At 41.3% G+C, this 22492-nt stretch overlaps 1 protein-coding gene across 6 annotated transcripts in view; it reads left to right on the forward strand.

Moving 5' to 3' along the window:
* The window catches only part of DLGAP3 (DLG associated protein 3), a 726679-nt gene that overhangs the window by 578384 nt on the left and 125803 nt on the right, over positions 1–22492 (forward strand). For all 6 annotated transcript variants that reach the window (XM_073666015.1, XM_073666016.1, XM_073666012.1 and 3 more), the window contains one exon: positions 12755–12840. In XM_073666015.1, coding sequence (XP_073522116.1) covers positions 12755–12840 — 86 coding nt within the window. The remainder of the gene's footprint in view (positions 1–12754; positions 12841–22492) is intronic.

The raw sequence follows: 22492 nt of genomic DNA on the forward strand, positions 1-22492 counted from the left end.
CTATCGATGTCGGACAGCGCTCAACACCAGCTGGTGTTACCACCTCCAAAGAAAATGATGACCTGCCAATCACGCTGGCTGTTGCGGGTAAAGAGGTGGCAGGTCTGCGCCCCAAAACAGGTGTGACTGCTGTCCCCCCAGTCACAGAGGATGAAGAGGCCGCGGATGCACAAGATATGGCAGACGGTGGTTGGCCCGGCCGGCTAGGCCGCATTGTAGCACACTGAGCTTCCCACTGCAACCTATGCTTCATGTCCATGTGCCGGTTCATGCATGAAGTACTCAAACTATGTATTTTTTGGCCTCTACTTAGCTTTTGCTGACAAATGTTACAGATAACACGAGTTGGGTCATCTTTTTCGATCTGAAAAAATGCCCAGGCTATGCAAGGCTTAGCACCCATGCGACCTGAAGAACCACCACGACTTGTGGTGAGAGGCAGAGTGGTGTTTGAGGATGCAGTTGTTGACGTGCTTCCAGTACTACGTCTCTGTCCAGGAAGGCACAACCTGACCTCGTCGTCACTAGCATCTTCCTCCACCTCCTCTGCTGACCTCATCTCTTGGCTGACTGTGGGTTGACAGTAAGTGGGATCTCCAACCTCATCATCATCACCCTGTGCGTTATCACACCCGTCGTCCTCAGAGCCAACCTGTTCCTGCCCTGACAAAAAACTAAAGTTGTCGCTCCAATCAGGTATTTGAGTCTTATCATCGTCTTCCTCATTGTCTCCACCAACAGGAGTTACAGTTTGGGAATGAGGGTCTACATTATGGTCAGAACTTTCTGCGTCTGGTCCTGGATCCGACTCATAAAGATTCTGGGCATCAGTGCAGATCATTTCCTCGTCTGGATTCACAGAAGCGCTGGAGTCGACCTCTGATTCCCAGGCTATAGTATGAGTAAACAGCTCTGCAGACTCAACCATCTGTTCTACCTCATACTCAGACGGGCAGCTGGAGATTTGGGAGCTGTGAGGAAGCAAGTGCGATTGGGGTGACACCTTTGAGCACTGGAGTATTTGTGATGTTGAAGTTGATGTGGAGGAGAGCCCACTTAAAGGAGCACTTGATATCCGTTGAAGCACCTGCTGTTTTTGTGCCTCATCTGGAATTTGTAGTGATTGGCGTGGCCGTAAGAAAGGGATCTTATCACATTGTCCGCTAAAAGAAGTAGACATTTTAGTTTGGCTGGAAGATGGTCTTTCTTCTGCAGATGTTACTGTTGCTTTAACACCTACCCCACGGACACAACCTTTTTTCCCCTTCCCAACACGCCTATTCCCCTTTCCACCAGCAGCAGGCCTTTTTCCACTCATTTTGGTGGTTAACTAATTCACAACTCTGGAGTTGTTTGCACAAAAAAACAATGGATGGGAACCGAGCAGAGCTGAGTGGCCAAACTGTGGTATTAGGCCAAAACTATTGGCTGGGTTAGATGGAGAAAAAAATTATATTCGATTTGCAACCTGATGGAGGTCAGTATAGATGGACTAATAGAACAAGTCCCACACACAGCTAGAAGCCCAAATATTTTTTCAGAGGTAGATGCAGAAAAAAAATATATTCAGTTTGCAACCTGATGGAGGTCAGTATAGATGGACTAATAGAGAAAGTCCCACACACTGCTAGAAGGCCAAATATTTTTTCAGAGCTAGATGCAGACAAAAAATTATTTTGAATTTGCAACCTGATGGAGGTCAGTATAGGTGGACTAATAGAACAAGTCCCACACACTGCTAGAAGGCCAAATATTTTTTCAGAGCTAGATGCAGAAAAAAACTATATTCAGTTTGCAACCTGATGGAGGTCAGTAGAGATGGACTAATAGAACAAGTCCCACACACAGCTAGAAGCCCAAATATTTTTTCAGAGGTAGATGCAGAAAAAAATTATATTCAGTTTGCAACCTGATGGAGGTCTGTATAGATGGATTAATAGAACAAGTCCCACACACAGCTAGAAGCCCAATATTTTTTCAGAGGTAGATGCAGAAAAAAAATTATTTTTAATTTGCAACCTGATGGAGGTCAGTATAGATGGACTAATAGAGAAAGTCCCACACACTGCTAGAAGGCCAAATATTTTTTCAGAGCTAGATGCAGAAAAAAATTATATTCAGTTTGCAACCTGATGGAGGTCAGTATAGATGGACTAATAGAACAAGTCCCACACACAGCTAGAAGCCCAAATATTTTTTCAGAGGTAGATGCAGATAAAAATTATTTTTAATTTGCAACCTGATGGAGGTCAGTATAGATGGACTAATTGAGAAAGTCCCACACACTGCTAGAAGGCCAAATATTTTTTCAGAGCTAGATGCAGATAAAAATTATTTTTAATTTGCAACCTGATGGAGGTCAGTATAGATGGACTAATAGAGAAAGTCCCACACACTGCTAGAAGGCCAAATATTTTTTCAGAGCTAGATGCAGATAAAAATTATTTTTAATTTGCAACCTGATGGAGGTCAGTATAGATGGACTAATAGACAAATCCCACACACTGCTAGAAGCCCAAATATTTTTTCAGAGCTAGATGCAGAAAAAAAATATATTCAGTTTGCAACCTGATGGAGGTCTGTATAGATGGATTAATAGAACAAGTCCCACACACAGCTAGAAGCCCAATATTTTTTCAGAGGTAGAAGCAGAAAAAAAATATATTCAGTTTGCAACCTGATGGAGGTCTGTATAGATGGATTAATAGAACAAGTCCCACACACAGCTAGAAGCCCAATATTTTATCAGAGGTAGATGCAGAAAAAAAATATATTCAGTTTGCAACCTGATGGAGGTCAGTATAGATGGACTAATAGAGAAAGTCCCACACACTGCTAGAAGGCCAAATATTTTTCAGAGCTAGATGCAGAAAAAAATTATATTCAGTTTGCAACCTGATGGAGGTCAGTATAGATGGACTAATAGAACAAGTCCCACACACAGCTAGAAGCCCAAATATTTTTTCAGAGGTAGATGCAGATAAAAATTATTTTTAATTTGCAACCTGATGGAGGTCAGTATAGATGGACTAATAGAACAAGTCCCACACACTGCTAGAAGCCCAAATATTTTTTCAGAGCTAGATGCAGAAAAAAATTATATTCAATTTGCAACCTGATGGAGGTCAGTATAGATGGACTAATAGAATGATGCTATGCCCAAAAGATTTTACTTCACTAGGTGCAGTAAAAAAATTGGTATTCTATACACAGGTGGTATATCTTGCAACACAGATAGGCTACTCCACTGACTAATACACTCTGCAATAGGCCAAAAAGGATTAGCTTTGCTAGATTCAGCCAAATGCTGTGAAAAAAACTTGCACAGCACTGGCACAGACCTGCCTGGCAAAAACTGATAGGAACTGATGTAACCTAGTCCTGAAAAGGACTGCAATTACAATTAGTCTTTACTCCCACAATCTATGTATTTAAGAGCACAGACCTGCCTGATAAAAGTCGTAGGAAATGCTGTAACCTAGTCCTTAAAAGGACTGCAATCACAACTATTCCCTACTCCCAAGCTATCTGTAGATTTGTGCGAAAATTGGCTTGAAATTAACAAGGTATAGCGCACACAGCAACAGCGGTGCCGTCTAACACGCAGCTGCAGCAGTGAGAAAATGGTGGCGACGGGGAAAATGGCTTGGTCTTATAGGGCAAGGACATGTGACATACACTGCCAATGACACATGCCCTTGCTTGTGTGAAAAACAGCAGTTCGCTCCGTGTGTGCGCTGCTGATAGGCTGACAGACTGCACCTCCCCACTGCAAATGCGGGAAAGAGAAAAAAAAATGGAGATCTTCATTATTCCTGCAGAGATCCATCCCCTGCCCCTCCCCCCACCCCGCTGTACACTTAAACTGCGTATTAACATTAATTTTCATCATTACTGAGAAAAAATCCAGTTATGATTTTGGTGCACGAACAGTTATCGAACATAACCTCGAACAGCCGAATTTTTCTCAAATCGTTCGTGTTCGCCGAACGGCTCGAACACCGCCCAAAACAGCTCGAATTTGAGATTGGCGAACAATTCGAGTAGAACAACGCTCATCTCTAATTGTGACCCATGATGTTGGTTCTATCTGACAATGTGGCCTGGAATGGAGAGGAGGCCATTTATTTGCACTTTTGCTCCATTCAGAATAGGTCTGCATAGCCTCATTCTCAAGATTCCAGAGCCCTGATCTCAGGATCCTTGGCAGTCCCAACAGTCAGACCCCCAGTATGCAGAAAGTTTATTTTCTGGGAATAACCCTTTAAGAATTTTCAAGCAAGTAAAATATTAAAAAAATATATTTTGGTATCACCATAATTGGACTGACCTTGAAGAATTAAGCCAAGTCATAGTTACCGCACAATGAATGCGCTAAAAACTAAACCCAAGACTAAAAGACAGAATTGTTTTTTTTCACCATATTTTTTTTAACATTTCTTAGTTCAGTAGTGCAGTATATGGTAAAATTAATAGTTTCTTTCAAAACTACAACTCATCTTGCAAAATACAAGCTCTCTTATAGCTATGTCGACAGAAAAATAAAAAAGTTATGCTTCTTGGAAGATGAGGTAAAAACAAGAGCGCAAAAATAAAAGTCAGCTTGCTATTAGTTTACTTCAATAGAACGTTATCCGACCGACAAATCACTGTTAGTAAGCCTTGTCCTTGTATGAACTGACCGCATAAACAAGTTTTCTTTTGCATAAAGCCAGTGAACTATGAGATGCAATTTGACAAACCTCCTACTTCACAACTCATATAATTAACCATCACAACATCACAAATCTGTTGGAGCAAACAACTTTATTGAGGCAGTATATTCCAACACTAGCTCATATTCCTTGCCATATCTATCTATCGAAAAATGAAGCAGCACAACATGCAAAAAATTGCAAATAATTCAAAAAAACTCATGGTGCCAGCCTCCTGGACCAATAATCCCATAATCCGTCAGATATATAAAGATAAAAAGAGGTAGCATTCCATTAATAAGCGTCCACCCAAATGAAGAACACTCTTCAGGAAGTAAATTGTCATGGGGTTACCGCAATGGGGTGGAGCCAGAAGACCGCAGCATCTGAGGGCTCCTACTCCTGCTCCGAGAAGAAGCACTTCTTCTTTTTAAGACATGTTTTATTTCTTCTGGCAGAACGTGTTAAACGGACATGTTGGAAATCTTGGTGCTTACAGCTGAGCTCGGTTAGCTACTCCTTTTCCCTTTATAATCTGGGCTCTGATTTTAGTCCCTGTCAGAGCTAGCTTTTGCTGCATGGCTAACAGAGGGATAGGAGTTATTATGAGAAGGAGAGTTGGAGGGATTATCAGAGACTGTTGTTTGGTTTGTACCTATGGTAATTCCATATCCTTCTCTTTTTTTGGGTTTATTCCCCTACCTTCATACCCTGGTGCTTCTGTTAGAACCATCCTGTTTGTTTTTTCCATCTTGTGTTTTGCGGTCACGTGACCATCTGCCTTTATATTCCAGCTCAGCCCTTTTAGCTGTGCTGAACTTCAGTGTTTGACTGTTTTTCTAGCCAGGTGCTTCTGTGCCTTTCTCTGTCAGTTCGTTTGGTCCTTCTGTTTGTCTTTTTGTATTCTGCAACAACTTCCCTGTTTAGGAGGTGTCCCTTTTTTGTCTCAGTCCTTAGTTCTTTTAGGGACCCCTCCTCTTATGCTATAGGTCTTCGTTTAGACTAGCCGAGGACTAAGGCGGGTCTGTTCACTAGGAACAGGCAGCCTGCTACATCATAGGGATTCAGCTTAGTTTTATAGTAGGGACAGTTTTCCCTTATCTTTCCTTAGTACATGTTGCAGATCATAACAGTAAGTCCAGCCCAAAAAGAAACTAAAAGGAAAGAAATTTGGGTATCAGTATGGTTTCCATCCCGGATTTGGCTCAACGCTTGTGGGATTGACTCTGGAGGTGTCCAAGCTCCAGAAACACGTGAGTAGCTGATCTGAAGCGCATTTTGTGGAACCCAAGATAAGACTGCCTGATGTTTTTTATGGCAAACAGCAAGATTTTTTTCCTTTAAAAATGCTTGTTTGTTATATTTTCGTTTGAGACCAAGGTCCTCTGGGAATGAATCACAGCGCATTGGTTTTATTATGTCACTTTTGCGCAATGAACCACAGGAGTGGGCCTTTCTCTCCAACCTAATGATCCATGTTTAAGGTCTGTAGAAGAATTTTTTTCTGCTATGAGGCTATTATATGACGATCCTGATCGAATCTCATCTGCTGAGGCAGAACTCAGGCGTTTGAATCAGGGGTCAGGTGATGTTGAAAATTATTGCACACACTTCAGAAGATGGGCCTCAGAGGTTAAATGGAATGATCCAGCTCTGAAATGTCTATTTCTTGCTGGTCTGAGTGAAAGGGTTAAAAATTTGCTAATTGCATTTCCCGCACCTGAGACTCTGCAGGATGCCATGCAATTAGCTGTTTGTGTGGATAGGAGACTGAGATTTAGACAGAATGAGGTAAAGACTCCTGTAATGCCAGGTCCTAGTCCCCAGAAAATCTGCTCTGATGGCGGAGAACCAATGGAGGTTGGGGCGAAGTCGCTCTTCTCTCAGGAAAGAGACCGGAGGTTCACCGAGGGATTGTGTCTTTATTGTGGTAAAGCTGACCATTTGATTAAGTATTGTGAGCTTCATTTAAGTAAAGAAAAAAAAAAGGTCCGTTACGCCCGTATAGCTTGTTTACGCTCTGCAGGAGTATTTATTTCTGGGAGTACTACTTTGCAGGAAAATTTGATTGAATTTCAAGTATTTGTGGATTGTGGTTCAACACTTAATGTGATTGACAAAGGGTTTTTGGAAAACCTTAAATTGAAATCCAAACCTTTGTCATCACCTATTTCTGTGATTACAATTGATAACACTCCCTTGAAATGTATTACTCACAAGGTTGCTGCATTTCCCCTCACTATCAATGGAGTTCATCAAGAAATTTTGGACTTGGTTGTATTAGATAATTTACCCTCTCCGGTCGTTCTAGGATTGCCTTGGTTAAAACTGCACAATCCTTTGCTGGTCTGGTCTACTAATGTGATTAAGTCTTGGAGTCCGAAGTGCTATGATAAATGTTGTAATGGTCGCATTGCGGCTGTGGAAAAAGGGGAATTACCTGTACCTATTCAAGATTTTTGGAGGGTTTTTTCAGAGGAGGAGTCGCTAGTTTTACCTCCTCATAGGGATTATGATTGCGCCATTGAGTTTGTTCCTGGAGCTACTCTTCCCAAGAATCGCTTGTTTAATCTGACTATCCCTGAAAGAAAGGCCTTGGAGGAGTACATACAGACTAGCCTGGCTGCTGGTCACATTAGACCTTCTAAGTCGCCTGTGGCAGTTGGGATTTTTCTTTGTTAAAAAAAAGGACGGGGTCTGGATTTTCGTGAAATTAATAAGATTACCGTACGCAATTTCTACCCATTGCCGTTAATTCCTGACTTGTTTAACCAGTTGGTGGGGGCCAAGTGGTTCTCTAAAATTGATCTCTGTGGGGCATACAATTTGTTACGAGTGAAGGAGGGTGATGAATGGAAAATTGCTTTTAACACTCCGGTAGGTCATTTTGAGAATCTGGTGATGCCTTTTGGTCTTACCAATGCACCTGCATTTTTTCAGAACCTTATTATTGACATCCTGAGACCTTTAATTGGTAAGAATGTGGTTGTGTATTTGGATGACATTTTGATTTATTCACCAGATCTAGAGTCCCATTGGCAGAGTGTACGTGAAGTCTTGCAGTTATTGAGTGATAATTCACTCTTTGCTAAGCTGGAGAAATGTGAGTTCGCTGTGCAGAAAATTTGTTTTTTGGGCTACATTGTCTCCAGCGAGGGCTTTGAGATGGACCCGGTGAAGGTTCAGGCTGTGCAGGAATGGCCTAGGCCTATTGGTTTGAAAGCTATACAGAGATTTTGGGGTTTTGCCAATTATTACAAGAAATTCATTAAGAATTTTTCTGTAATTGTTAAGCCTCTGACCGATCTCACCAGGAAAGGTGCGAATACGGTCCAGTGGACTACTGAGGCCATTGAAGCGTTTGAGTATCTCAAAGAGAGGTTCAGTTCTGCCCCTATCCTTATGCAGCCTGATGAGACCAAGCCATTTTTGGTCGAGGTCGATGCTTCATCAGTGGGGGTCGGAGCAGTTTTGTCTCAGGAAAACAAGGATGGAATACATCCTTGTGCCTTCTTTTCGAAAAAAATTTCGGAAACCGAACTGAATTATGATGTTGGAAATCGGGAGTTGCTGGCTATTAAACTCGCGTTTGAACATTGGCGTCATTTTTTTGAAGGCACTAGATTTCCTATTCAGGTTTTAACAGATCATAAGAATTTGATCTATCTGCATGCTGCCAAGCGCTTGAATGCCCATCAAGCTAGGTGGGCACTTTTTTTTTCTCGGTTTCATTTTTCTGTTTCCTATATCCCTGGTACTAAAAATGTTAAAGCCGATGCTTTATCTCGCAGGTTCTCTCCTACGGTCGGTGCCGAGGAGGAGGAGAGCATTTTACAGAAAGGAGTTGTGGTGGCGGCATTGGACTCCGTTTTGGAGAATGGGATTCTGAAAGCTCAAGATGATGCTCCATCTAACACTCCCCATGGAAGGTTATTTGTGCCTAGAGCCTTTAGGAGAGATTTGTTTGTGGAGTGTCATGAGTCTCGGTTGGCAGGTCATCCAGGAATTTCGGAGACTAAGAGACTTATCAGGCGCAGTTTTTGGTGGCCTGGATGGCAGAAGGAAGTCATCAAGTGGGTGCGTCAATGTACTGTGTGTGCTAGGTCAAAGGCTTCACATACTCCTGCTGCGGGGTTGCTTTGCCCTCTGGAGGTTCCTAGTGCTCCTTGGACGCATCTCACAATGGATTTTATTACTGATCTTCCTGTGTCCGAGGGTTTTACTGTCATCTGGGTGGTCGTGGACCGTTTTAGTAAGATGTGTCATTTGGTTCCATTCATTAAGTTGCCCTGCGCCAAGACACTCGCTAAAGCATTTGTTAAGGAGATTGTCAAGCTCCATGGCGTTCCCACGGATATTGTTTCTGATAGAGGACCTCAGTTTGTGGCTCGCTTTTGGCGTGCTTTTTGTGACAGGTTGGGAGTCCATTTGTCATTTTCTTCTGGGTATCATCCTGAGTCTAATGGACAGACTGAAAGAAAGAACCAGGATGTTGAACAGTTTTTGTGTTGTTTTGTGGCAGACAATCAAGAGGTGTGGTCTGAGTTTCTGCCTCTCGCAGAATTTGCTCTTAACAATCATATATCCTCCTCTGCTGGGTGTTCTCCTTTTTTTTGTTGTACTGGGAGACATCCGTCTTTTGGTTCGTTCTCCAAATTGGGGTCACGGTGCCGGAGGAGGAGAATTTTTCCGGTGATTTGGAGAGAGTTTGGACTAATGTACAGTACAGACCAAAAGTTTAGACACACCTTCTCATTTAAAGATTTTTCTGTATTTTCATGACTATGAAAATTGTACATTCACACTGAAGGCATCAAAACTATGAATTAACACGTGGAATTATACACTTAACAAAAAAGTGTGAAACAACTGAAAATATGTCTTATATTCTAGGTTCTTCAAAGTAGCCACCATTTGCTTTGATGACTGCTTTGCACTCTTGCCATTCTCTTGATGAGCTTCAAGAGGTAGTCACTGGAAATGGTCTTCCAACGATCTTGAAAGAGTTCCCAGAGATGCTTAGCACTTGTTGGCCCTTTTGCCTTCACTCTGCGGTCCAGCTCACCCCAAACCATCTCGATTGGGTTCATGTCTGGTGACTTTGGAGGCCAGGTCATCTGGCGTATCACACCATCACTTTCCTTCTTGGTCAAATAGCCCTTACACAGCCTGGAGGTGTGTTTGGGGTCATTGTCCTGTTGAAAAATAAATGATGGTCGAACTAAACGCAAACCGGATGGAATAGCATGCCACTGCAAGATGCTGTGGTAGCCATGCTTGTTAAGTATGCCTTCAGTTTTGATTAAGTCTCCAACAGTGTCACCAGCAAAGCACCCCTACACCATCACACCTCCTCCTCCATGCTTCACGGTGGGAACCAAGCATGTAAAGTCCATCTTTTCACCTTTTCTGCGTCTTACAAAGACACAGTGGTTGGAACCAAAGATCTCAAATTTGGACTTATCAGACCAAAGCACAGATTTCCACTGGTCTAATGTCCATTCCTTGTGTTCTTTAGCCCAAACAAGTCTCTTCTGCTTGTTGCCTGTCCTTAGCAGTGGTTTCCTAGCAGCTATTTTACCATGAAGGCCTGCTGCACAAAGTCTCCTCTTAAAAGTTGTTGTAGAGATGAGTCTGCTACTAGAACTCTGTGTGGCATTGACCTGGTCTCTAATCTGAGCTGCTGATAACCTGCGATTTCTGAGGCTGGTGACTCGGATAAACTTATCCTCAGAAGCAGAGGTGACTCTTGGTTTTCCTTTCCTGAGGCGGTCCTCATGTGAGCCAGTTTCTTTGTAGCACTTGATGGTTTTTGCAACTGCACTTGGGGACACATTCAAAGTTTGCCCAATTTTTCGGACTGAGTGACCTTCATTTCTTAAAATAGTGATGGCCACTCGTTTTTCTTTACTTAGCTGCTTTTTTCTTGCCATAATACAAATTCTAACAGTCTATTCAGTAGGACTATCAGCTGTGTATCCACTTGACTTCTGCACAACACAACTGATGGTCCTAACCCCATTTATAAGGCAAGAAATCCCACTTATTAAACCTGACAGGGCACACCTGTGAAGTGAAAACCATTTCCGGTGACTATCTCTTGAAGCTCATCAAGAGAATGGCAAGAGTGAGCAAAGCAGTCATCAAAGCAAAAGGTGGCTACTTTGAAGAACCTAGAATATAAGACATATTTTCAGTTGTTTCACACTTTTTTGTTAAGTATATAATTCCACATGTGTTAATTCATAGTTTTGATGCCTTCAGTGTGAATGTAGAATTTTCATAGTCATGAAAATACAGAAAAATCTTTAAATGAGAAGGTGTGTCCAAACTTTTGGTCTGTACTGTACATTGTAACCTTCAAGAGGCTAACAAGAAGCCCAAGAAGTATTTTGACAGGAAACGTAAGGAGGTTTTGTTTACTGTGGGTGACATGGTTTGGTTGTCCTCAAAGAACCTGCGGTTGAGGATTCCCTCTGAAAAACTGGGTCCTAAGTTTGTGGGTCCATTTAAAGTGCTTCAGGTTGTTAACCCGTCTGCTGTTAGGTTGGATGTCCCTACTTCCTGGAAGATTAATCCTGTGTTTCATGTTTCCTTGTTGAAAAAGGCTGATGTGTCAGATAGGGATGCCACTGTCACAGTTCCTCCTGTGGTGGAAGACGGCGAATCTGAAATTTCTCGTACCTTGAATTCTAGATGGCATAGAGGGAGATTACAGTATCTTGTCTCCTGGAAGTGTTTCGGTCTGGAATACAACTCCTGGGTAAGGACGGATGATGTCTCTGCTCCTAGGCTTGTTAAAGCTTTCCACAAGAGGTTTCTGGATAGGCCTGGGCCTGGAGGATCCGGAGGATCCTCATAAAAGAGGGGGTACTGTTACAACCCTCCTGTTTGTTTTTTCCATCTTGTGTTTTGCGGTCACGTGACCATCTGCCTTTATATTCCATCTCCGCCCTTTTGGCTGTGCTGGACTTCAGTGTTTGACTGTTTTTCTAGCTAGGTGCTTCTGTGCCTTTCTCTGTCAGTTCGTTTGGTCCTTCTGGGACCTCTAGTACTTTTTTGTCTGTTTGTCTTTTTTTGTTCTGCAACAACTTCTCTGTTTAGGAGGTGTCCTTTTTTTGTCCCAGTCCTTAGTTCTTTTAGGGACCCCTCCCCTTATGCTATAGGTCTTCGTTCAGACTAGCCGAGGACTAAGGCGGGTTTGTTCGCTAGAAACAGGCAGCCCGCTACATCGTAGGGATTCAGCTTAGTTTTACTGTAGGGACAGTTTTCCCTTATCTTTCCTTAGTACATGTTGCAGATCATAACAGCTTCCCTCTGTTATATGTGAGTGAATATTTTGTGTGCCTGGAGTTTTCTGTTTACCCCTGTCTGTGTAGCCTTGTTTGTTGGGTGGGTGTTCTATGGTACACAGTAGCTCCCCCTTTCCTGGGTGGGGGAGAAGAACAGATGGAGGGCTAACTCAGGAGTTAGGGCAAGGGCAGAGGCCCCAGGATCCTCACCTTCAGAGGTATCCCGGGGAATAGGGCGAGCTAGGGCTCCCCCTAGTGTTAGGGACAGGGTAGGAGCCCCTGTTCCCTGGTCACCAACCAACCGTGCAGTGACAAATGTTTCAGTATCTAAGTCTACCATAAAGAGAAGACTTCATGAGAACAGATACAGAGGGTTCACCACAAGGTGCAAACCATTCATCAGCCTTAAAAAAGAAAGGCCAAATTAGACTTTGTCAAAAAAATATCTATAGAAGCCAGCCCAGTTCTGGAAAAGCATTCTATCATCTATGTAGGTCAACTATGGCTTATTGCAGCAACTCAAGGAATCTAAGATTTTGCATATTATATGTCTGATATTCTGTATGGAAAGGTTTGTGGAAAGGCAGCTGTAAACAGTAATATCCTACTGTTGCAGGCAAGTACACAGTTTCCATTATTTTTCAATGAAAATTTGTCTTCAATCTAAAAGTTCTCCAACTTTCAAACTTGGGTTAAATATTTAGAAAGTATGTGCTATTGCTACTAAATCTTTTAAATAATTGATATATTACCTTTTTATTGCTGCAGGTAGAGACTATCTCGGACTCGGACACTGAAGGGAAGAGCAGGAGAGAAGTTCACTCCATTGGGGTTCAAGTAGAAGATGACAGAAGGTGCCTTTATTTGTTAATCTATCTACTATGCAACAAGTCAAGAGGACATAATTATGCTGACTACACAACTGTGTTTATATGACACAATTATAGGGAAATAGAGATAATGCCTTTATATGAAAGTTACAAATCTCCAGCTGCCCTCAGAGAGGGCAATATAACGGTGGTGCCAGATTCCCTTTAAAAATCCTCTTATTAGCAATTTCATTATATTGTGTTCACCCTTTATTTCAGTCACTAAGTTTAAACTATGTGAAACGTGGATGAGGGACGGCCACAGGACGAGGGCTACAGCAACAATCAGCAGATACGCACAAAGATTAGATAATGTAATTTGAATATTTACAAACCAGTTTATAAAACCTAGGAAAGGATGGTAGTTAAATAGCATATATATAACAAATACAATGACAGCAGTTACTCCCAATAACACCAAATAAGAGTATACGCTGTTACACTTAAACAGAATTAACAGTTATAAGAGAGCAAAATACAACGTGATTAACCCTTTCTATACATAAATCAATAAAACAACAGTGTTGTGTCAGCACTTTAGTAATTGGCTACTCAGAGCAGTTTTAAAAGTATCTCTTATAGTGATGATCGAGCATGCTCGTTGCTCGAGATTTACGAGCATGCTCGGAATAGCACCTATTATCTTCAGCGTGCTGGGGGGTTAAGGTTTCGTCGCTCCGTGAACATGATTTGCGTCTGTTTGACAGCTTTAATACATGTGAGGAATGTTGGAAAAACAGGCATTCCTCACATGTATTAAAGCTGTCAAACAGTTGCAAATCATGTTCACGGAGTGACGAAAACTTAACCCCCAAGCATGCTGAAGATAATAGGTGCTCGCCGGAGCATGCTCGTAAATCTCGAGCAACGAGCATGCTCGATCATGACTAATCTCTTACAGAAGAGGCCTTTTCTCCTAACTAACTGGACCTCTATAAGGCTATTTATAAATGCGCCTATATATTCAGATGTAAGATCGTACCGGTACGTCCTGAGACTGAAGTAGAAGGGTCCTTGCTGGGCTGAGTCCCGAATAATCAGAAACGCTGTCTTGAAGCTCTTAGGGAATTCTGATCTATCCAATCCAGGGCTTCTCAAAGTCCTTAGAGATAGAGCCTCATGTGGCCTAGCCCAATATGCTGTGTACTTGGTTGTCTTCACCGAGTCGGCTCATGTCTACCCTAACAACACGTCGCAGAGTCACCAAAACCAGATCCAGAGTTGCACCGCTCAATCCAGACTTTCTCCAAGGATCCGCAGCTTCACTTCCACCCGGACTCTCCTTCGACTCCTCCCAACCGCCAAACCCCCGTTCTCCAACTCCGACCTCTCGCTGCTGCCCTCTACTGGCTAGATAATTTATTACATCATAAATCTTCAACAATACAGTAAACTGTGAATAACCCTTATATATGTGCCCACATATTTCTATGGGTGCTGTTTTACAGCAAATCCATATAGCCGACATGTGCATAAACCCTAAATGTACCCTGCGCAATGACAATGCCAACATCATGTCATCTGTCCTTGTTACACTATTTCTTTTTAGTACTTTACAGTACAGCTCACAATTTACATGTGTTCCTTATTATTCCCACATCACACTTGATTGATTATTGACTAATTCTATTACTGAGTCCGTTTCTTGTGCGTCACTATGCTCTTCAAGTGCATCTATGCATCTATCAAGGCAAAAAAAAACAACCACTCAGTTTATGAGATTGAATCTCGATTTTATACTTGATACTTGTGGATATTGACATTGTCTCTGTAACATAGCTCTTACAAGAATACTGTGTTTATTGGCAGTACAATATATATATATATATATATATATATATATATATTTACTGTGCATATATTCTGCAGCAACTGTGCCATGTGAGTGGTTAAATGGACAGAGCGGGCCCCTTATGTCACCCCATTGTCCCCCTGCCACAAAGGCCTACTTTATATTGCTGACTTATTTGACACCAAACTGATTCTCAAGAGCGAGAATTAACCACATCTTGGTGTGGGATTTGAAATTTCTTGACTAAATTTAGTGCCAATCATTATTATATACAGTATATCTACAATATGTTGAGTATTATATTAAATCTAGCTACCCAGCAGACATTCACAGGCTCAGCTGGTAAAAAAGAAAATCCCTGCTTATGTTATTAATAGTGTAGAAATACGTCTATTTACAAGGTATTTGTTTTAGGTTAAGGGAGTCTGTTAGCTATCCAGTATGAAAGCAAGATTAATATAGTAACACGCAGTTGACAAATTATCACAGAAGTTAGGCTAATGACAAAATATGTAGATCCGTAGAGACATAAAATACGTATGATAATAGACTCATATAATAATGATATACGGCAAGGTATAATCACACACAGAGCTAATCTGTACAAGGACACACTGAGCAATATAATAGTATGCTTACAGCGGTAGTGGCACACAGGGCTGTAATAAAGAGCCATTTAATATACTGAGATGCAGAGCAAAATAATGGTGAGAAGGTAGAGGTAAAATGTGCTGTTATATACAGTAGATGCAGGTGCACATTGCTGTAAAATAATAAACAGGGCTGCGATGGATGTAAAGAGAAAGCTCCATGAAGGAATTGTGACTGACAAAGAGGTATGCAGAAGAAGACAGCCCGTTGCGTCCTTTCTATCTGTCTGTCTCCATGGGGCATTTTCCTAACAATGTCCATTTGACTGTCTTCATAGCACACCTCTTGTGTTACTATGGCAACAAATCAGCCAAAGGATGCTGGGAAGAAAAGTATCAGCTCTGTGTTATAAATGTTTTATTTTAACTCGAGTTGTGCAGAATTACAATGAAAGACATATTCAAGTGATATTTTCATGAAACTCAATAGAGTGAATCTGCTCAAAGTCTAATCCCAATTAAATTCATCAATATCATGTATGTGTGTGCATATACTGTGTGTATATATATATATATATATATATATATATATATATATGTGTATATATACACTACCGTTCAAAAGTTTGGGGTCATTTAGAAATGTCATTATTTTTGAAAGAAAAGCACATTTTTTTTCAAAGAAGCTAACATTAAATGAATCAGTAAATGACTCTTCTAGCTGCAAACGTCTTGTTTTTTTTGCAATATCTAAATAGGTGTATAGAGGCCCATTCCAACAACCACAACTCCAGTGTTTTAATGGTACATTGTGTTTGCTAACTGTGTAAGAAGGCTAATGGATGTTTAGAAAACCCTAGAAAACACTTGCACAAGTATGTTAGTCCCGCTGAAAACGGTTTGGCTGATTTGAGAAGCTATAAAATTGACCTTTCTTTGAGCTAGTTGAGAATCTGGAGCATTACATTTGTTTGTTCTATGAAACTCTCAAAATGGCCAGAAAAAGAGAACTTTGATGTGAAACTCGACAGTCTATTCTTGTTCTTAGAAATGAAGACTATTCCATGAGAGAAATTGCCAAGAAACTGAAGATTTCCTACAACGGTGTGTACTACTCCCTTCAGAGGAGAGCACAAACAGGCTCTAACCAGAGTAGAAAGAGAAGTGGGAGGCCCCTCTGCACAACAGTGCAACAAGACAAGTACATTAGAGTCTCTAGTTTGAGAAATCGACGCCTCACAGCTCCTCAACTGGCAGCTTCATTAAATAGTACACACAAAACGCCAGTGTCAACGTCTACAATGAAGAGGCGACTCCGGGATGCTGGCCTTCAGGGCAGAGTGGCAAAGAAAAAGCCATATCCGAGACTGGCTAATAAAAGGAAAATATTAATATGGGCAAAAGAACACAGATATTGGACAGAGGAAGATTAGAAAAAAGTTTTATGGACAGACGAATCAAAGTTTGAGGTGTTTGGATCACACAGAAGAACATTTGTGAGACGCAGAACAACTGAAAAGATGCTGGAAGAGTGCCTGACGCCATCTGTCAAGCATGGTGGAGGTAATGTGATGGTCTGGGGTTGCTTTGGTGCTGGTAAAGTGGGAGATTTGTACAAGGTAAATGGTATTTTGAATAAGGAAGGCTATCACTCCATTTTGCAACGCTATGCCATACCCTGTGGACAGCACTTGATTGGAGCCAATTTCATCCTACAACAGGACAATGGCCCAAAGCACACCTCCAAATTATGCATGAACTATTTAGGGAAGAGTCAGGCAGCTGGTATTCTATCTGTAATAGAGTGGCCAACGCAGTCACCAGATCTCAACCCCATTGAGCTGTTGTGGGAGCAGCTTGACCATATGGTATGCAAAAAGTGCCCATCAAGCCAATCCAACTTGTGGGAGAGGCTTCAGGAAGCATGGGGTGAAATTTCTCAAGATTACCTCAGCAAATTAAAAGCTAGAATGCCAAAGGTCTGCAATGCTGTAATTGCTTCAAAGGGAGCATTCTTTGACGAAAGCAAAGTTTGAAGGAGAAAATTATTCTTTCAAATAAAAATCATTATTTCTAACCTTGTCAATGTCTGGACTATATTTTCTATTCATTTTGCAACTCATTTGGTAAATAAAAGTATGAGTTTTCATGGAAAACACAAAATTGTCTTGGTGACCCCAAACTTTTGAACGGTAGTGCATATACACAGTTGTGCTCAAAAGTTTACATACCCCAGCAGAATTGTTCCTTTCTTGGCCTTGTTTCAGAGAATATGAATGATAACAAAAAAACTTTTTCTCCACTCATGTTGTTAAGGGAGGGCAATAACCCTTCACTGTTGACCAAGTGAGTGTCAAATTATTATGTTGATTGCAGTCCACAGAAAACCAAACGGAAACAATGTTCTGTATTGGGAGGATTCAAAGAATCTCTGCTCCCGTTTATTTTGCTTAGCATTTTATATTGTTTTGAGTATATCAAATAGCCAATCAACTCTACAGCCATACTACAATACTATAGGCTAACTGATGTTAGTACAATTATTACGGAAAACACATATATGGTCATATTATCATTGTTAGTTCGAAGCACTATGGATATTTTACAAGGTCGAACCTAGCCTAAACAAGTTAGATAACAGAGTGTCTGACAAAATGTTCTCTTGAGAAAAAGTTAGTGTGAGAGAAGTTCTATGGGAAGAGAAAGAAAGAATGTATGTTATGCAAGGAGTGATAATAACATGATTTTAAAGCGAGTAGACAAAATGGAGTTGCTCTAGCACGAGTATCAATATGTCCTCTACAATGGCTATTGGTTGGGTGAAGCCATTTATTGTCCAACTACTGTGTTTTCTCTTTTTAAATCTTAATGACAACCAAAAGCATCCAAATGACCCTGATACTGTCTATTGCCCCCTCTAATATCAATGACCACTTGAAGTCTTTTGTAGTAGTTTTGTAGTAGTTGTGGATAAGGTTCTTTAATTTCTCAGGTGGTAAAGCGGCCCATTCTTCTTGGCAATTAGCCTCCAGTTCCTCTAAATTCCTGGGCAGGCTAAATGATATTGAGGTCAGGAGACTGAGATAGCCACTCCAGAACCTTCGCTTTGTTCTGCTGTAGCCAATGACAGGTCGACTTGGCCTTGGTGTTTTGGATCGTTGTCATGTTGGAACTTCCAAGTATGTCCCATACTCAGCTTTGTGGCTGATGAGTGCAAATTTGCCTCCAGTATTTGCTGATAACGTGCTTCAACTTTTACCAAGTTTCCTGTGCCTTTGTAGCTCACTCATCCCCAAAACATCAGCGATCCACCTCCGTGCTTTTCTGTAGGAATGGTGTTCCTTTCATCATAGGCCTTGTTGACCTCTCTCCAAATGTAACGTTTATGGTTATGGCCAAAAATTTTAATTTTGGTCTCATCACTCCAAATTACCTTGTTTCAGAAGTTTTGAGGCTTGTCTCTGTGCTGTTTGGCGTATTGTTGGCTAGATACTTTGTGGCATTTGTGCAGTAATAGTTTTCTTCTGGCGACTCGACCATGCAGCCCATTTTTCTTCAAGTGCCTCCTTATTGTGCACCTTGAAATAGCCACACTGCTAGTTTTCAGAGAGTCCTTAATTTCAGCTGATGTTATTTGTGGGTTTTTCTTTGCTTCCCGGACAATTTTCCTGGCAGTTGAGGCCGAAATTTTTGTTGGTCTACCGGACCGTGGTTTGGTTTTTACAGAGTCCCTCATTTTCCATTTGTTAATCACAGTTTGAACGCTGCTGACTGGCATTATCATTCCTTGGATATTTTTTTGTATCCCTTTCCTGTGTTATACAGTTCAACTTCCTTTTCCCGCAGATCCGATGACAATTCTTTTGCTTTCCCCATGACTCACAATCCCGAAATGTCAGTGGCTGGATTAAAGATGCAAGAGTCTGTGTGGATCCCAGAAACTCACTCAGCTTTTATGTACACACACTGATTACAAGCCATCAGGTCACATGTGAGGATGTTACCTTTTATAGCCATTCAAACCCATTTGTGTCAAATTTTGTGCATGTTATCAGGCCAAAATCACCAGGGTATTTGAACTTTTGATCAGGGTCATTTGGATGTTTTTGGTTGTCATTAAGATTTAAAAAAAGAAAACACAGTAGTTTGACAATAAATGGCTTCACCCAACCAATAACCATGAGTGGAGAAAAAGTTTTTTTGTTATCATTCATATTCTCCGAAACAAGGCCAAGAAAGGAACAATTCTACCGGAGTATGTAAACTTTTGAGCACAACTGTATATTGTAATATGGCCGCTGAACAGGTCCTTGAGGGGAGATATGTATCACGGAGGTTGGTAGCTTCGGTGATGTAAACCCGACAAAGTATGCTGCAGTACACGTAGTTCTGAGAGGGTTAATAGGGCATATCAGGGCCTTTTTTTACGAGCAGTCATAAGAGATGGGAGGGAATGGCTGCTCACATATCCCTACCCCAGAGCGTGATTTTAGTAAATAAAATGGAGACCAAGTGTCTCATTCAGAATCTGTGGCTGGAGGTGTGGAGACCTCCAGCGTGTTTGTGCTAAAGGACAAGGACCATGAGCGGGCGAACCCACAGTACTGTGTGGACTGTTTATTTTCTGTTTTGTTACTTTGTGCCAGACAAGGCTGTGTTTTGTTTTACTTTTGAAGTTCGGTTTATGAAGTTGCAATAAACTTGCCTTGGATATTTTAAAGAAATTGCTTCCTGTGCCTATCTCAAAAGCACCTGAGTGAGTAAAACCCTACAATATATATACATAAAGAGAGTGTCCAGCTTAGTGATGTAGCAAGTAGAGTTGAGCAAAAAGATTCATTGGACCATGGCCACTGGTCCACAGCCCTGCAACCCTCCTCCTAGCTGCTTCTTGCAGGCTCTCTGAAAATATTCAGAAAGCATCTCAGTCATCAGAAAATCTGTATGAAACAGTAACAAATGTAAAATGAGAGCATGGATGGGAAGAGGATGCAGCTGCAATTTCTTGCAAGGAGAAGGGGACACATCAGACTGGCTAAGAGCACACAGTACAGCAGTTACATCACACCAGGAAGTGCGATCAGTGTGATACTATATCTGATCATCATTGGCAAATAGAAAAAATTACATCATTCAAAATTAAAAATCCCAATAATTATTGGTCAATGTTAATGATGAGCGAGCACTAAAATGCTCGGGTACTCGTTGCTCGAGTTGAGCAAATTGGAATGCTCGAGTGCTCGATCCGAATAATGAGCCCAATGTAAGTCTATGGGAAACTCAAGCATTTTTCTGGCGGCTCCCCCCGGCTGTCTTCAAATTGCCCAAATCGATGGGAACAGTGCTCAAATGACATGGGGACAGCATTGGGAAGACCCCTGGAAGCATTTCTGACTCCCAGGTCACTGCTGTCAACAACGTTGTCAGAGGTATAAACGAAACCAAAATGGATTTTCCTGGGAAATATGTTAAGGAACATCCTTTCCAGGGTAGTGACTTATATATAAGGCAAAATAAATAACCAAAAACAAAAATGCTCCTCCACATCTTGGGCTATATTCACACGTAGCATTTTTGATGCGTTTTTGCACTTTTGCAATGCTTTCAACGTTGAAAAATACATGCACCAGTAAATGTCATTTTAACATTTTACAACCTTACCTGGCCATGTGATGTGTAAAACATTATCAGACACATCCTGTTTCATTTATGAAGGGGAGATTGTGAAAGTCACAAACACTATTTTTACAGCCTTACTATTCTTAAAGGGCCAGCAGTTGGCTATGCTTTGATGTTCTCATTATTAAAGAGTGGGTCTCCTATACTGTTATTGCGTATGCAGTGACTGCAAGGGCTGCCAAAATTTGGGAAAAACCCCACTAACAATTTAAAAACACATAGAGCTGGGCCACTGTAACGACATGTTCCCATTAGAAAGGCGAGGGTCTGCTATCCAGTTATAGGGTATGCAGTGAGTCCAACGGCTGCCAAAATTGAGAAAAAAGTCCACTAACAATTTAAAGACACATAGAGCTGAGCCACAGTAACAACATGTTCCCATTAGAAAGGAGAGGGTCTGCTATCCAGTTATAGGGTATACAGTGAGTCCAATGGCTGCCAAAATTTAGGAAAAACCCCACTAACAATTTAAAGACAAATAGAGCTGGGCCACAGTAATGATATGTTCCCATTAGAAAGGAGAGTGTCTGCTATCTAGTTATAGGGTATGCAATGAGTCCAACATCTGACGAAATTTAGGAAAATTCCCATTAACAATTTAAAGACACATAGAGCTGTGCCACAGTAACGACATGTTCCCATTAGAAAGGAGAGGGTCTGCTATCCAGTTATAGAGTATGCAGTGAGTCCAATGGCTGCCAAAATTTAGGAAAACCCCCACTAACAATTTAAAGACAAATAGAGCTGGGCCACAGTAATGATATGTTCCCATTAGAAAGGAGAGTGTCTGCTATCTAGTTATAGGGTATGCAGGGAGTCCAACGTCCTACGAAATTTAGGAAAATTCCCACTAACAATTTAAAGACACGTAGAGCTGGGCCACAGTAACGACATGTTACCATTAGAAAGGAGAGGGTCTGCTATCCAGTTATAGGGTATGCTGTGAGTCCAATGGCTGCCAAAATTTAGGGAAAAACCATACTAACAATTTAAAGACACATGGAGCTGGGCTACAGTAATGAGTACGACATGTTCCAATTATAAAGGAGTGGGTCTCCCATACTTTTTGTCTATGGAGTGAATGCAACAGCTGCCAAAAATGTGGAGGAACTCCAGTGTGCCTTGCTAGAGACGTAGAGGTCGGAGGGCCTACTGAAAACAATGTTCCCATTATTAGGAAGTGGGTCTCCCATACTGTTTTCCTATGCAGTGAATGCAACGGCTGCCAAAAATTTGGAGGAACTCCAATGCCCTTTGCAAGAGACGTACAGTGCTGGCCAAAAGTATTGGCAGCCCTGTCAGATAATACAGAGTTTCTTCCTGAAAATGATTGCAATCACAAATTCTTTGGTATTATTATCTTCATTTAATTTGCTTGCAAGGAAAAAAACACAAAAGAGAATGAAGCAAAAATCAAATCATTGATCATTTCACATAAAACTCCAAAAATGGGCCAGACAAAAGTATTGGCACCCTCAGCCTAATACTTGGTTGCACAACCTTTAGCCAAAATAACTGCGAACAACCGCTTCTGGTAACCATCAATGAGTTTCTTACAATGCTCTGCTGGAATTGT

The sequence above is a fragment of the Phyllobates terribilis genome, unplaced genomic scaffold, assembly GCF_046119375.1.
Source record: "Phyllobates terribilis strain yellow unplaced genomic scaffold, ASM4611937v1 Scaffold_2__4_contigs__length_985480577, whole genome shotgun sequence".
Classification (NCBI taxonomy): domain Eukaryota; kingdom Metazoa; phylum Chordata; class Amphibia; order Anura; family Dendrobatidae; genus Phyllobates; species Phyllobates terribilis.